This window comes from Simochromis diagramma, unplaced genomic scaffold (genome assembly GCF_900408965.1).
Source record: "Simochromis diagramma unplaced genomic scaffold, fSimDia1.1 OVJJ01000669.1, whole genome shotgun sequence".
Taxonomy (NCBI): domain Eukaryota; kingdom Metazoa; phylum Chordata; class Actinopteri; order Cichliformes; family Cichlidae; genus Simochromis; species Simochromis diagramma.
Window position 1 is genome coordinate 5,038,873 of NW_024387458.1, and position 16,028 is coordinate 5,054,900.

The following is a 16,028-nucleotide window of genomic DNA, read 5'->3' on the forward strand; positions in this document are numbered from 1 at the left end:
TGTTGTGTTCCTTCCAAGGTCTCCAAGTGTGCTTTTACTTTCTTATTCAGAGGTTTGAATTCACAGTGATGTACAGCAGCACAAAAAGGTAAGGACGACGACGATGAAGTACTTCTGCCGTGGTAGGATGTAATTGTTTTATAGATGCTCGCCCACAGCATCGGTGAGAAACACACGATCTGTCTTTTCATTGGTTCTTTCTCTTTCAGGGTACATTCCCAGCTACCTCGAAAAGGATGAGCCATGTGTGGTGTGTGGCGACAAGGCCACGGGTTACCACTACCGCTGCATTACCTGCGAGGGCTGCAAGGTACACACACAAACCCAGAGAAGCACACAGCAGGTTCATAACCCGCACAATGGCTGCAGGAAAACTTAATTTAATGCATTCGAGGTCAAGTGCCAAGACACACGACTCACAGCCGTGCACGCGCACACTCTTTATAGTGAACAGCCATGCACCGAGGTCATACACATATTGCTGTCGCTTCATCTCTGAGCCGTGTGTCATTTGTCTTCCTCGCTGTCAGTTTGCTGTGTGATCAGACTGCTTTGCTTCCTTTTGCTCATGTGTTTGTTTATCATTTTATATTTAGGCGTCACTGAAGGGATTGAGCGTTGCTGGCAATGATGCATTTGATGTCTCAGTTATTGGGCAGCATTGGGGGGGGAAAAGACTTTTTTTCCTTTTGTGTTTTTTTTCAAATAAATCTGATTTATGGTAAATATTTCATGCTCACTTCCCTTCAATATGTAGAAGTATTTACGCCTGTCAAAAGAATGCTTTAGATCTAATAATACAAGCATAATATTAAATCTCCTTTCACATTTCCATCTACAGTTTGTTTGTCTTGTGCGTAGATCGTTGGGCCTCAGATTTAGTAGCAAGTGGGGCTGACAATACGTTTGCATTAAACACATAAATTTCACAGTAAAGACGCAGCAGCGGTAATTAAAATGTCTCCCTTCCCGCCAGCAGCGGCTGCGGCTGGAAGCAAAATGTTTTCAGGGCTTTTACTGTGCTCGTATTTCTCCGTCTGTGTCACTGACTGTCTCTCTCACATCCACGTCTGCCTGCTCTGTCTACCTCCAGGGTTTTTTTCGTAGGACCATTCAGAAGAACCTCCACCCGGCCTACTCCTGTAAGTACGATGGTTGCTGCATCATCGACAAGATCACCCGCAACCAGTGCCAGCTGTGCCGCTTCAAGAAGTGCATTGCTGTGGGCATGGCCATGGACTGTGAGTGCACGCACAAAAATATAAAACGAAAATGAATTGATGTCACTTGTTTATTTTTTAATAAACATTCAAGAGGTAGTAAGACTAAACAGCACGGGGACCTAATATTTCACAGCTGGAGCTGCAACTTTATATATATGCAAACAAATTTCAGGTGATACACAAGCAGTGTGCCTGCCTTTTTTTTTTGTCTAATTTCTTCCTCCTCCTCTTCCCACCTCCTTTTCCCTCCAGTGGTACTGGATGACTCAAAGCGGGTGGCTAAACGGCGCCTGATTGAGGAGAACAGGGAGCGGCGTAAGAAGGAGGAGATGGTAAAATCCCTCCAGACCCGTCCGGAGCCCACGGGGGCCGAGTGGGAGCTGATCCGCTTGGTGACGGAAGCCCATCGTCACACCAATGCTCAGGGCGCACAGTGGAAGCAGAAGCGCAAATTCCTGGTGAGAAGCTACGGCACAGTGATACACAGCCAATTGTGATTGTGCATTTTCTTTTCTACATTGTTGCCGCACTGTTTTTCCAGCATATTTAAGTGATAGCTTAGGGTTACCTCAGCTGGGATTTTTCATTGCTGTCATTTCTTTAGAGCAATTTAAGGCGACTTCTTACATTACAAGATTATCTACTGAAAAAAGTAGCTTGTTAGGTTTCACCGTTACCTTAGAAAAAAGCTTCTTCTCCGACAACATAAACAGCAACAAGCTCATTATTTTACTCAGAGTGACAGCCTTAGCCGAACTAAAACCTAGCCATTGCTGTTTTGAAGCTGGCTTAATTGCCTTCCTCAGCGGGCTTCACAAACAGTGTTGGGGGACTGTGATTATCTTGCAGTGACTGAGGTGGAGCTCACAGACACTTATTGATGTTGTTTGTGTCAGTTTCACCTGTAAGTTCAAGGTGATTACGGCATGATGTAAAGGTTGTCCTTTCTGAAATCCAGCACGCTGAGCTACAGATATACGCTGTGGCAAAAGTCTTTCAATATAAAGGAGCCATAGTAGCTGCCCACATACAGAAACTGTGGGGCAAGGAACAAAGCAGTACAGCAGCCTTTTAACAGCATAGAATTGCTCCTTTAAAAAGTTTTTTTTGTTTTTTGTTTTGTTTGGTTTTTTTGCATTACTTGATTTGCAAAACTTATCTGAGAACTCTTTACATCAGGAATACAGGTGAGAGACATCAGAAGCAGATTATCAGTGGGTCTTTTATTTTGAAAATTCTCTTTCTTTTGAAGGCAAACAATCTGCACTTCTGATTTGTGTCACATTTTTGCACTTTCATAACCACTTAGCGAGTAGTTGGCGAGTTCTTATAGACAAGGCATTGTCCTTCATGTAAACTATGAGTGACTGTGGCAGTCTGCTAGCAACCAGAGCAGTCACAAGGAGGCTCAAAGTGCAACACTGTACACACCTTTGCAACAAATTTCACCTAGCAGCAGCAAACAATACTCATCAGTGTTCCATTTAGGGAATACTCGGAGGTTGCCGGGGTCTCGCCAACCAGTCTCTAGACCTGTTCACTGGGGTTTTAGCTGTCAGTTTCACAGCAACTGCCAGCAACGTCCAGCAACCACTGGGTGAAATCAGAAAGCACTACGCCACATACCACTTTGCGATTGTTTTGGTCTCAAAGTAATGGATTACCACAGTCACTTTAGGTTTGAGCGGTGGTTGAAGAATAGTCATTTTTCCCTAGCAACCAGTGGTTGCCAGGCTGTCATCAACTGGTCTTTAGGCCTTAACATCATGGCCTGTTCACATCGATGACGAATCAATTATCTTATTTAGTATTTTGATTTATCAACCTTTCCACTTCAGATTTTTCCTCATTTTGAAAAAGTTCATATTAAAAATATATTGCATGCATCTTAATTTTGGGATGATTTCAAAGATACCCAAGCTTTTATAGAAGCCATCACACCCATATTTCTTAACCTGCCTGCATACACAGAACCAGAGAAGCTCTCTGTGCATGTGTGAATATGTGTGTTTGACAGTGGCAGGGATAATTACATTTACCCCAAAAGATTTGAGGCTTATATGAACTTTTAATTTGTATTCATATTTTGGGAGTGAAAAATACCCATTGCAGAAATAAAAAGAGAACCACTCCTGACAGAAGCATTCCCACCTGACTAATGTTATAATATTTCTTTCAAGTCATCTCCTTCTTTCACCGGTGTGGGTTGTTGCAGGGGACACATCAATAATAACTGCACTTATAGTACTGTAAGAGTTCCTTTGGATGGATTCAGTTCAATTCAGCTTTATGTATACAGCCCCCAAATCACAACAACAGTGACCTCAAGTCGCTTTAGATAATACGGTGAAGACACTACAGTAATACAGTGAAACTGAAATATTCAGACGACCCCCTATGAGCAAGAACTTGGCAACAATAGGGAGGAAAAACTCATTTTTAACAGGAAGAAACCTCTGACAGAGCCAGGCTCAGGGAGGGGCAGGGCTGAGGGGAGAAGAATAGAAAGGCCATTACAGCCGACACAAGTTTAAGTCACATTAAGGTCATTTAAAATCTGTTTAAAGCACTAAATATAGGTTGAAAATACCCAATAAACACAATCTATTTCACACAATAAAATTCTGTAGCTCTATTTTAGTGTTTTCCAACAAACATGCAGTCACTCACATGTCTTTATCGCTGTGTATTCCCCGGTCTTTTTCTATTTTTCTCACCTCGTCTGTGCCTTTATTCCTCAGTTCCCTCCAGAGTTGTGAGTTTTATTCATTCAAATCTTCTGGGTTCTTAACGCAGACATAATTCTCCTCATAGTTTTCACCTCAACTTTTCGTCTCCACTTTAATCTCACGCTCGTCTTCATTTCTTTGTTTTCTCTCTCACTGTCCCTCGGCGTCTCCCCTCGCTTTCCTTTCTGTTTTGCCCATCTGCTTTCCGTAAGATCCTTTCTTATCTCAGCCAAGGCAAATCCTCAGTCATTAGCGCTCATCTGCAAGTTGGCAGGCATTGTGTGTGTCTCTCACACACTGCTCTCCTGCATGTGTTAGTGCTCAGATTCATCCTGGACAGCCCCGTCTGGGTGTCCCCGTCTGTATCAAGCTCCCCTGTCACGCATAAACACAGACTCTGACCTTATGTTTTGGCTCAGGCTTATCGGAGATACTTACACAGTTTTAAGTGCCTGTCAACAGCTTTGCAGCAGAATGAGATGATATGTCACGTCCAAATCAAGGCGCTGTATTTAAAAAATTCTATCCCACCAAGGTGGAGAGGGTTTCAAAGCATTTGTGGCCTGCTTATTGCAGAAGGCAGTGCGTGGATGTGATGAGAACGTACTCACATAGCTGCATAGCTTTGTCCTGTCACCACTTCCTCATGACTCATGACTTGGTTGAAGGCTACAGTGAGCAGGTGGAAGGTCAGAGTTGGTGTTAAAATTAGGGCTAAACATATTTTTAACAGCACTTAAAATTAAAGCGCTTTATGTTACGGACGGGTCTTGCACCAAGCAGAATTTAAAGCTCAGCACAGTAACCCTGAGCTTGGTTCCTCTAAAGGATCAACTGTTCCATTTCACACGGCATTCACACACTAACGGGGCGCTGGAGTCACTTAACCCTGAATATCTAAATTTAAATGCTAAGCCAACCAGGATGAACCAGGACTCTTATGTGAAAATGGCAAATTCTAAAGCAGAAATAACTGCCTGATGCTAAAAATGGTTTTGTTCTCTATAGCTGACTTAAACCTTTATAAGCACAGGGGAAAGTTAAACTGTCGTGTGGATGCCAATGCACATTTTAAGCATGAACTCACCACACTCATCTGTATGGTGTTAAAAGTCCCTTGAACCCTTTTGTTCAAATATGGGAACTTTAAGACCATGGCAGGCAATAATCTCAACACAATGCAGCCTAAAGTGGAAATTTTAATTCTGATGCATCTTTTTTAATTTAAAAAAAGTAACAAAGTGCTTGAGAGAGGTGGTCCTTAGGTGTCATTCACACAGGCCTAGACACTGGGATAGCAACCTGCTGGCAACCTTCAGTCTCCAGGCAAAAACGTGTATTCTCCAACTGCTTTGCAAGAGGTTGCCGGCAGTTGGTAGGTGAAGTTGGTCTCAAAGAAGTGTATGGTGCTACCCCGAAAACCTTATTACGATCAATTTGGCCGCTAGCAGACTGCCGCAGTGGCTTGTAGCTTGCGACTTGTCTACAAGCACTTGCCAACTCTTTGGTAGCGGCAGTGAAACTGTTAATAGTGTGAAGCGCAGAGAGCATTCACCTTCAGATTAAATGTGTTTGTTTCAGCAGTAAGGCGCGACTTCTGGTCTGCTTCTTCTAGCACTTGTTGGCTATTTAACATACTTTCTATGTAAATTACAGGTGACCACTGGTTCTAGCAACCAGAGGAATTCAAAGTATATTTTTAGTGCCTTAGCCTAAGTGCAATGAATTTCAGCCAGTGACAGCAGCAGCCTACAGAATCCAACCAGTTGAGGGAAACATTTTTTCCCTACTGACCAGGGGTTCCCATTGGGTTGCTGACTGCTCTCTAGGTCTGTGTGGCTGAGGCTTTACAGACTATAAAGGATAATAAGAAAACATCTGCTATCATTACACTTAATCTAATTTTTAGACCAAGAAGAAGTGACACATGAGCCACTCTGTTTCCACTTTTAGTTTTGTGTGCTTTGTTTGTTTGTCTCGTGGCATCACCCACAGCACATTGTGGCAGTGTTGACTGCTTGTGAATGAAACCGTTTCAGAGATAATGCGGGGCTTGATGTTTCAGATTTTTTTTTATTGTTGCTAAGACCAACTAACATATCTAGCCCATTGAATCATTTGGCCTTATGGAGGGGAACACACTGCTCTGACTTGTAACACAGTGTTCTCTCTCACACGCTTTGGTCTGGCATCTGGAAACGGCGTTGATGAGAGAAGATTCGGTTCAGCTGTGTGCGGCAGCTGTGCCTGTGTGGGTCTCTACATCGGTCCAAAGGTCATAGCATTCCTAATTGTCTGATAGCGTTTCTATTAAAAGTAATAGCAAATCTTGTCCGTTCACAGTTCAACGCAGTCTGCAGAAAATGCATGAGATAGTTTTGTTTGTGCACACCTACATATTCATGCATCCATCAAACGAGCTGCAGACGAGGTGTAACGTCTCGTCGACGTCAACAACCCCGTCTCAAAGAAAGGAATGTCAGCACACTGGTGGTCTGCAGCTTTCCAGTGCAGTAGGATAAGATTGATTCCATGTGTATTCAAAAGGCTTTTCCCTCAATATTCAGATAGTTCTCAAAGATAGAACTACAATACACGGGATCATACAAATTTGTGAAGCATGAATGCAAAATTATTCACTCATATTTACTAACAGGCGGGATGGGGAGCTGTCCTTCTTCCTTCTACTTCCCGGCTACTAATGGTCAAAATGCACTACTTGCTCCAAGTTTTCTATTCAGTTTGTTAGGCGGGAGAAGTGAAGCATAAATCGTCACGGCGGCACTTCATCTCACACAAACCTCCTTTTTTCCCCCGATTGGTCCTGAACTTCTGACCTTTAAGCTGTTGCTCTCAAAAACATTAAAAGGCCTTGAAAAGCTCTTTCTAACTGCTTAGTTGTGCTGCAACCAGGCAATGAGAAACAGACATATGTGATTCATGCATGGTGGGCATATGGTTTTGGTTGAACAGAGATATCCAGAGTTAAAAACAGCAGTTTTTTAACCTGTACTCATGCCATGCAGTTCATTTTACTCTACTGTGTATTTAAAGCACTGATATGCAAATGATATGTGACCTTGTATATCTAAAATTCTTGCACCTTGCAAAGTCGCTTCTGAGTGATTGGCACTGATAACAATTCAGCATGTTGTGGCAGTTTCACTATCAATGTTCCGTCACATTTCTGTGATTGGTGATAATTTATTCATTAGTAATGCATTTTAACCACACACATGTTCACTGTTTCACAACAGTGAACCCAATTTATCTTCTCCAGCTCTGCAGCAGCAAACTTTTTGCAGACCTATTGCATCTGATAAAATAAAAGGTCAGGATGACACTGCAGCAAAAAGTTTTTACTGTTTTCTCCTCTTAATGAGCAAATTCCCTGAATGTAATGCTGCTCATCTTCAAGTCTAAATATCTTTTGGCTTCCTTTGGGACACATTCTGGGCCTTTTCCTTTTCAATGTGCAGTTCAAGGAGAGCTTAACACTTATTAAAAAGCCTGCTTCGGCTCCCTGACTAACTAGTCTGTACAGCAGCAAACAAACACATAATCCCTTGCCATCTCTGCGGGTACAGCTGAGTGCTTTTCCTCAGTGTCACCCAGATGGCTATGCAGTAAATAAACAATAACAGTTGCAAGAAAAATCACACGAGTCCATTAGAAAGCACATATGAGCATTGCATAGGCCAGAGAAGAGGAAACTATTTACAAATACTAATTAATACCCGTACATTCATTGTGCATGAACGGCTCTATAACAATACCAATTCACCAGCTGCAGTCATGTGAAAAGGAACGTTTTCACAGGCCTCTATGCAGAGCTGTGAAAGTTTTAGAACATCCCGATAACTTGAAGTTAGCATTTTCTGTGTGACTTTTTCAGTCTCATATCCATGTGGAGGAATTTTGGCCCAATCTTCTTTACAATGTTGCTTTAGTTCATTGAGGTTTGCAGGCATTTGTTTATGCAGAGCTCTGTTGCAGCATTACAGTCGGTTTAAACACTTGAGTCTTTCCTTTTTCAGTCATTCTGTTTTGGATTTGCTGCTGCGCTTGTGATCATTGTCATATAGCATGACTTAGTTTGGGTCAAACTCTACCTGCCTTCACTCTTGTATACCTCTTTTTGGTATACAAGAGTAATCTGCGGTCGACTCAGTTACTGAAAGTCTTGTGGTTGCAAAACAGGCCTCCTCCACCACCCTGACAGTTGGTTTGAGGGGTTTGTGCTGGTATGCTGTATTTGGTTTTCACCAATTGTGGCGCTGTGCATAATGACCAGACATCAACGTTTTGGTCTCATAGAAGTCTTGTGTTTTATTCACATGCAGCTCTGCAGACTTGCAGCTCTATCCTTTTTACAGAGAGGAGGCTTTCTCCTGGAACTTCCTCTAAGACTTTTTTTTAATTGTCCTGTCATCATCTTTAGCATTTAGCATCCTTGTTGTTGTTTATTTGTTGTTTATTTTCAGATTGTTTTGGGCTTTTTTTTCTTTTTGCAATTTCTTTGAGCATTGCACACCACGCATCTGACCTTGGGATGAACAGCCACTGGGAAGACTGTAGCATTGTGTTAACACACAGTTGACTGATCCAGAAAAGTTAGGCAGTTGTGGACTCTGTAAGGAATGAATCAAATACACTACTCACACATATAGCTGGGTTAAAACTTGGAAAATAGTCCTGCAAACTAGATACACGAAACAAATGCTGTTGAGCGGATTCTTAAAAATTGTGAACTGTATCACTGCCAGAGCAGAACAATGCTGCATTAACTTTATTCAAAGAACTGAAGGCTGCATTTGCATTTTATTGATTAGGCGAGCTTTACTGAATCGCTTTTAATTTAAAGATATGTAATTGCCACCCCTCCATAATACGCACTTGGCAAACTATCAAGTCCACTTTGTCATGTTTAATTTAAAAGGTCGGTAAGTCTGAATGAGAAATTAAAGAGTTTAAAAGTGTTCTTGTGTAAATAAAATTGTACCCATGAAGTCGGGTAGTGACGATGGGATCTGTGGAGTGTTGCCTTTACAGATGCATTGGTTCAAAGAAGAGAAGACCATCCCCAACTCTGTCTGTTGCTGCTGCCATCATGTGGGGTGGTTTCTGCACAGGCTGCAAATATTGCACAGTAGATTTGTAATTTTAGCAGATCTAAAGCCTGCTTGCTTTCTTTAAGTGCTTCTCTTTTGTCCCCATTAAGAGTGAGGGACACCAGCTGATGTTAGCAAGTGACAAAGCACATAAGATCGTTGAGAAAAGGAGCTGAGGGACGTTTTCCCAAAGTCTTCGGCCTCCTGGGTCTCCTCCAGGTGGCTATCGAAAAGAACATCTTCTTTTTACACTGTCTGTGCACTCACCTTTTTACCTATACTAGTATTAACTAGTGAAGTGTAATAATCAGCAACGATTGTATTTTTGTGCCTGTGCAAACTTCACTGGGGATTACATAACATATTTTGCCAGAGGACCAGTGAGAGTCAGCGTCTGCGATTTGAGCTCTTTTCTTTCCAAGTTTTTTGTTTTTCTGCTGCCTCTTTTTGTGCTTGAGAGTTTGAGTAGAGGAGTTTGCGTCAGCAAAGCTTGGAGCAGCATTTGTGTGCGATTTCATGACTCATGTTGCCACACAGCATGATGAACAGTTTACAGAAAGTGCAGGCTGAAATCCATCAGAAGCGAAATCCCAAAGGATGATCAGATGGATGGGATCAATGGCAGCGTGAGCTGAGCGACATTTTTCCTAATGAATATTTGTAATCAAGTCTGCGGATGATGGTAGAAAATTTGAGTGAAATACAAACTTTGCTTATGCCATACAAATTCATCACGCAGAACAGTGACATGATGGGATCATTTCCAAATCACATTAAGTCCCCCGGTAATACTAATCCTGGATGGATTGAGCTAAAGACTATATTACATTGTCATCTGTGTCAGTTGTGAATCGTGACACAGAGCTAAACCCGAGAGATCTGCCCGTCTCTCTCCCGACAGCTGTTTTCCCAATACTGCCATGAAAAATGGCCGCTGACCTCCACCAACAAAAGCAATGTTTTGTTTTGGCTCTTGCACGACAAGAGTTGCAGACCATCAAAGTTATTATAACAACTACTTGAAATTTTCCATAATTGCCCGGCTTTCAGCCTCACAGCAGAGGACTGGCTGTGTTTGCACTGACTTACGCAATCCTTCTTCCTCTGCATCATGATTGATGACTCTTTGTTCGAGGTGATTATTCCTCTACTTTTATCTCATCCCATTTATAGCCGGAGCAAAGTCTGAATAAATGACTCTGTCCCTGACACATGCTTTATTTACTGGAGCGGGAAACAATATTTTTCATAGTCATAACATCAATTCAAACAACTCTGTAAACATATATATTAGTGATCGGCGGTCTCCCTTTAAGTAAGTGTTATCTGTTTGATTACATGTCCCCGTCCTTTCTCCAAGGACACTCCACCGTCCTCTGAAAAACTGTTCGTTGATTTGCAGCACTTTGTGGGAAAACAAACCATTTAGAAAAATGTTGTATTCTGAAACACCTTAAAGAAATCCCATAAAAAGGCCATAATATTTACTACTTTGTCTGAGGTGCTCAACTACAACAACACACCGTACGAACTGGAAAGGCAAGCAGCTGTGACTGGGGGTTGGCTCGAATCACTTTGCTATTTAAAAAAAAAAAGGCTATGCGTAGTACACATAGACAAATGTAGCCACAGATATAAAAGTGCAAAAATGTCTGTCTTAGACTGCAGAGACAAACAGGAGGGATGCTTTCTCTAAGTCAAGAAGTGGATCACAGACTAGGACAGCTGACTGCGAGCGCATGATATCCTCAGCACATTTCCATTCCATTTATTTTGTAATTTTGTGTAGGATCATGCTTTAAACTATCAAGCTGATGAATGACATCACTTTAATGTCAAAGAGACATGAGGGGTGCGTTCCAAAGTCTCTCCTGCACAGGCCTCCTCAGTGTCCTCTTAAGTCAGGGGTGTCCAACTCCAGGCCTCGAGGGCCGGTGTCCTGCAGGTTTCAGATGCATCCTTGATCCATCACAGCTGATTCAAATGGCTAAATTACCTCCTCAAGATGTCTTGAAGTTCTCCAAAGGCCTGGTAATGAACTAATCATTTGATTCAGATGTTCTGACCCAGGGTGATATCTAAAACCTGCAGGACGCTGGCCCTTGGGGCCTGGAGTTGGACACCCCTGTCTTAAGTCATACTGGTTTCCACGATTGGTACAGAAGCACTGAACTACTGTCCACTGGATACTTAGGATATTATAGGCTTTGGACAACACTGAGCGTGGTTGTTTTTGATGTTTTTATGGAATTGTTGACTATAAGCATTTGAAACAATGCAACTGGCCCACAGTTCAGTCAGTTCAGTCTTTTGACTGCATTTAAAAGATGTAGGTAGCAATCGTGACATTGTGCATTGTTTAGTAAGCCCTACTTTATCCTTGTTTCTGACTCATAATTTACAAAATCAGCATTTTGTTGCACATGAGTGTTAAACCAGCGACTGAACCCATAAATATTCATGAAAGTGTTTACTGAGGTCAAAGATCGAGGGACCCTCAGGGCTGGTTTGCAGTTGCTTGGGCATTAGAAGCCTGGGCTTCACTTTGCAGAGCTGTAAACTAGGTTCATCATATATGGATGAAACAGTTTTTATTCTTTTCTGCTTTACTAATATCTAATTTAACTTTTCCTCTGTGCACTAATCAACCGCCCACATTTATTTCCCCATTTAGCCAGAGAAAATCGGCCAGTCTCCAGTCGCTCCAACATCAGACGGAGACAAGGTGGACCTGGAGGCCTTCAGCGAGTTCACCAAGATCATCACTCCCGCCATCACCCGTGTCGTTGACTTTGCCAAAAAACTGCCCATGTTCTCTGAGGTGAGTGGCGGTTAATTTGACCTGAAGAGCACAGCGGAGGCCAGAATTAACACAAAAATTGGCAAAACTGTTCATTTACCACAGCTAAACCAAGACTGCTTCAGTTTACCAGAAAAGTCCAGCACACAAGGAAAGTGCTGATCATTTACATATTTCCTCAAGCAATCGCAGTGTTTGCAAAATAAACCGGCCTTTGTTTCTGACAATTAGTGAAGCATTCCTGCTCCTGTTTGGCCTGCCTCACTTAGCAGCACGTAATCATGTTTCCCTTCTGCGCTGCTTGTAATGAGACCTCGGGTGATTGGATAATTATCAGGGTGTATCAGAGCTGTTGTCTAGCGGGACAGCTGTAGTGACAGAGCAGTATGACTGTGAGTCTGCTGCGTGATGAATTACAGAAGAGGAAAAAGTCTTTACTGTGATCTATTAGAGTTTATGAAAATGTCACTTTTTTATTTTTTAATCAACATATTTTAATGCATTGTATAATTATTATACAAGAATCGCTATCATGATGGATACTACTAATCAAGTCAGTGTCTGAGCATGAATAAACTCCTCATAGTGCTCCCAGAGCTGGAGGTTTAGCTATAACAAATTTAAAGTTTGAATATTCCAGACACAAGCACATGATCAGCAATGTTTAATTTCCTATCTTCTTCTCACATTGTAACATATTTTATTATAAAAGAAGCCATTTTAATCTGATTAAAGAGGCAGAGGGAGGGAACTTGTTTGGCTTACAAGCGATCTGTTCGTGGCTCTGCAATAAATTACTAATAAGAATCCACAGAAACAAAGCCAGCGTTCATTTAGCCAGTAAAAATTAATCTGTTGCTTTTTGACAAATTGATGCAGTACTAACTGCATTATTAGGCATTTACTTTAAGCCTGCCCCCTAGTTAGAAATTTACAAGACAAATCAAGCCAGTGAATGTCAATTAATCTGCTCTGCAGTCAAGAGCAACGAGGAAAGAAACCAGCTTACATCAAGGTACGATTAATTCAGCACATCAGAGGCTGCAGACTTAATTGAACAGGTTTTAACCCAGAGTTTCTAATATCCATGTAAATCAGGGTGTATTAGTCATAATCTGTGTTCATCAGTGGGGGGGGAGGGTACGCCTATTTTCAGCCCATCTTCATATTTCTCCTCCTCCCATCCCTTCCTCTTTAGCACGTCTCTCTGCCTTCCTTGCTCTCATTTATTATTTAGTATCCTCTTTACCTAAATTCTCTCTGCCATTATTTGCTGTACTGCTTTATTGACACTTGGATAATGGCGAAGATGTGGGAAGGTAGCAACGCAGCTGAGTCATATCTAATGTGTGAGCACTAAGGCAATCAACTGAAGGGCAGATATTTCTCATTTTTCTATGAAACTTACTGAATTAAATAAAAAATTGGCGTCAAAGATTCAGTTTGTGGATGGCAGGTTTACAGGGCAGTACCGGCTGTGAAACCATGGATGTATACAGATGCCAGTGTTTGAAATAACGCTGCAGAAGACATTTTTTTGTTAGCTTGCTTCATTTTTGTAGTTATTTATTACTACGACCCGTTGATATCGGCCATAAAATGAGATGCAAGCAGCTTAATTGAGTTTCCACTGAAGGGTGTCTGCGATCCAGATTGGCTGAGGAGCTCAGTAATTTGGGATGGACTCAGATTAGAGCCACTATTCCTCCACATTGAAAGGAGCTAGGTGAAGTGGTTGGAGCACCTGATTAGGACGCCTCCTGAACACCTCCTTGTTGAGGTGTTTTTGGCATGTTCAGCTGGAATGTTGGCCCCGGGCAAACCAGGGCTCACTGCAGAGAATATACATCTCAGATGGCTTCTGGTGTTTCTGGAAGAAGAGCTGGTGAAAAGGAGGTCTGGGCATCTCTGCTCAGACTGCTGCCCCAGCCTTTAGATCCAGATAATGAGCGGATGGATGGATATTATACAGCAAAATGGTTTATAAAGGAACACAGCTCTCTGAAATACAGTAAACTAAATAAAATACAGTAAAAATGGGTTAATAAATTTGGTAAAAACATACAAGGACATCAACTTTCAGATGACATTATAGTGACTCAGCATAGACAGCATGTAAAGTATAGTGGTATCTTTTATTGAATGATTATTTATTTATTTAAAAAACCTGTTAAACCGTTTTGTTTTTGGTTTTTTTGCACTTAATATTCACGTTTATTTTTAGCCTTTCGCGTGACCGCTTGTCTGTGAAAAGCGCTTCATAGATAAACTTTCCTTACTTACTTGCTTTGTTTTTGAGAATATGACAATATGTTTGCTCGGAAATGAAAACGAACGTGTTTTTCATTCACCAGCTGCCTTGTGAAGACCAGATCATCCTGTTGAAGGGCTGCTGCATGGAGATCATGTCCTTGCGCGCAGCCATGCGCTACGACCCGGAGAGCGAGACTCTGACGCTCAGTGGGGAGATGGCTGTGAAGCGGGAGCAACTGAAGAACGGCGGGCTGGGCGTGGTGTCGGACGCCATCTTTGATTTGGGCAAGAGCCTGGCACAGTTCAACCTTGACGACACGGAAGTGGCGCTCTTGCAAGCCGTGCTTCTCATGAGCTCAGGTTATTGCTAAAACCTTTATTCCACATATTTAAAGCTACATGGCAGTCTCTGGACTTGTTGCACATGTTATTAGTGATATATCAGTTTGAATTTAATGCAATTTAAATGCAGATTTTTAGTCTCCTTTGGCCTTGCAGTTGCAATACAAAGACATCATTACTCGCTACTCTACATATCATACAATGTAGCCTATTTTGAATCAAAATCTAATTATAGTCTGAAGATAAATGTCCACATGCATATTCAGTGTTGGGAGCTCATTTTAAATGTGATGAATAAGTCTTTGCATGTCTCTAGTCTTGGTTTATTTATTGTAGAACATTTATTACGTACATGCGCAAAAGTGCAGTTTTTTCAAATAGTAGGATGCAAAAAAAGAGGGGATGCCCTCGTCTCTCTCAGTGCATCCACCAATAATTTAAAATATGGCAAATATACATAAATAATATATTAATATATATTTGGTGCTGCTGCCCCATGGTTAGCACCATCGGCTCACAGCAAGAAGGTGCTGGGATCTATGTGGTCATTTCTTTTCATTTTGTTGAGTGATATTCCGGCCTTCTCCCACGTTCCTAAAACATGCATGGTTAAAGTACTTGTAAACTAGCCATAGGTGTGAGTGTGAATGGTTGTCTATCTCTATGTGTTGGCCCTGTGATAGACTGGCAACCTTTCAGGGCCTACCCAGTCTTTAGCTCTATGACAGCTGAAATAGGCTGCAGCGCCTCTGAACTGGATAAATGCAGAATGCAGCTTGTAGTTAGTCCTCAGAAGTAGTAAGAGAAAAAACTTACACTAAGTAGCAGTCTTCTTACCATTTTAAAGTTGCTCTGGTTTAGGAACACACTGTGAACTATGTGAAAAAAAACTGGCACAATGCCACCAACAATGCGTAACCACATGTGATGTTAATCTGCAAAGGGATGAAAGCTGCTGGTGCTAGCATCGCTAAAGTATCCACACTTATGCTAGAGTCACACTAGTTAAAACAGTGACTGGAGATGGCAGCGCCACCAAAATTATGGCAACCACGTGCAGTGAATTTGCAGCCTTGTTGTCTTTAAAACGGTTGTTTTTAAGACGATGATCAACTCTGCGACCGCTCGCAGTCAGCTGGCCTCCTAAGAATGACTTTGGTGCGCCCAGACGCCCTTAAAATGGCAGTGAAAGAGAGCTCATTGCTATCAGTCTGGGATTGAATGGGGTCAAGCTGACATTAAAAGCAATCTGCTTGTGATAAATGTGATAAATCAGCGAAACTGCAAATCTATTGCTTTCTGTATGCACATAAATTCACATTAAACAGAAATTCACGTCATGTGCGTACATTCAGAGTCCAGCCAGAATTTTATAGATTTCAAATATAAATTCCTCCACAAATAGCGAAGTAGTTGCTGCCAAAATTGCATAAGCACTCAGGAACCTTATAATATATATGAATATACCCAGACTGCAACCAGCTGGCAATCAATTAAGCAGAATTCCCTATTTAAAAGAGACGCAAAGCAAAAAAATTGTGCTCATCGGCACAGACTCATTGGCAGTTTG

At 41.8% G+C, this 16,028-nt stretch overlaps 1 protein-coding gene across 4 annotated transcripts in view; it reads left to right on the forward strand.

Annotated features, from left to right (window-relative positions):
* thrab (thyroid hormone receptor alpha b) overlaps positions 1-16,028 on the forward strand; it is a 161,670-nt gene that overhangs the window by 131,402 nt on the left and 14,240 nt on the right. For all 4 annotated transcript variants that reach the window (XM_040014016.1, XM_040014018.1, XM_040014017.1 and 1 more), the window contains 5 exons: positions 210-310; positions 1,094-1,241; positions 1,476-1,681; positions 11,738-11,884; positions 14,218-14,476. In XM_040014016.1, coding sequence (XP_039869950.1) covers positions 210-310; positions 1,094-1,241; positions 1,476-1,681; positions 11,738-11,884; positions 14,218-14,476 — 861 coding nt within the window. The remainder of the gene's footprint in view (positions 1-209; positions 311-1,093; positions 1,242-1,475; positions 1,682-11,737; positions 11,885-14,217; positions 14,477-16,028) is intronic.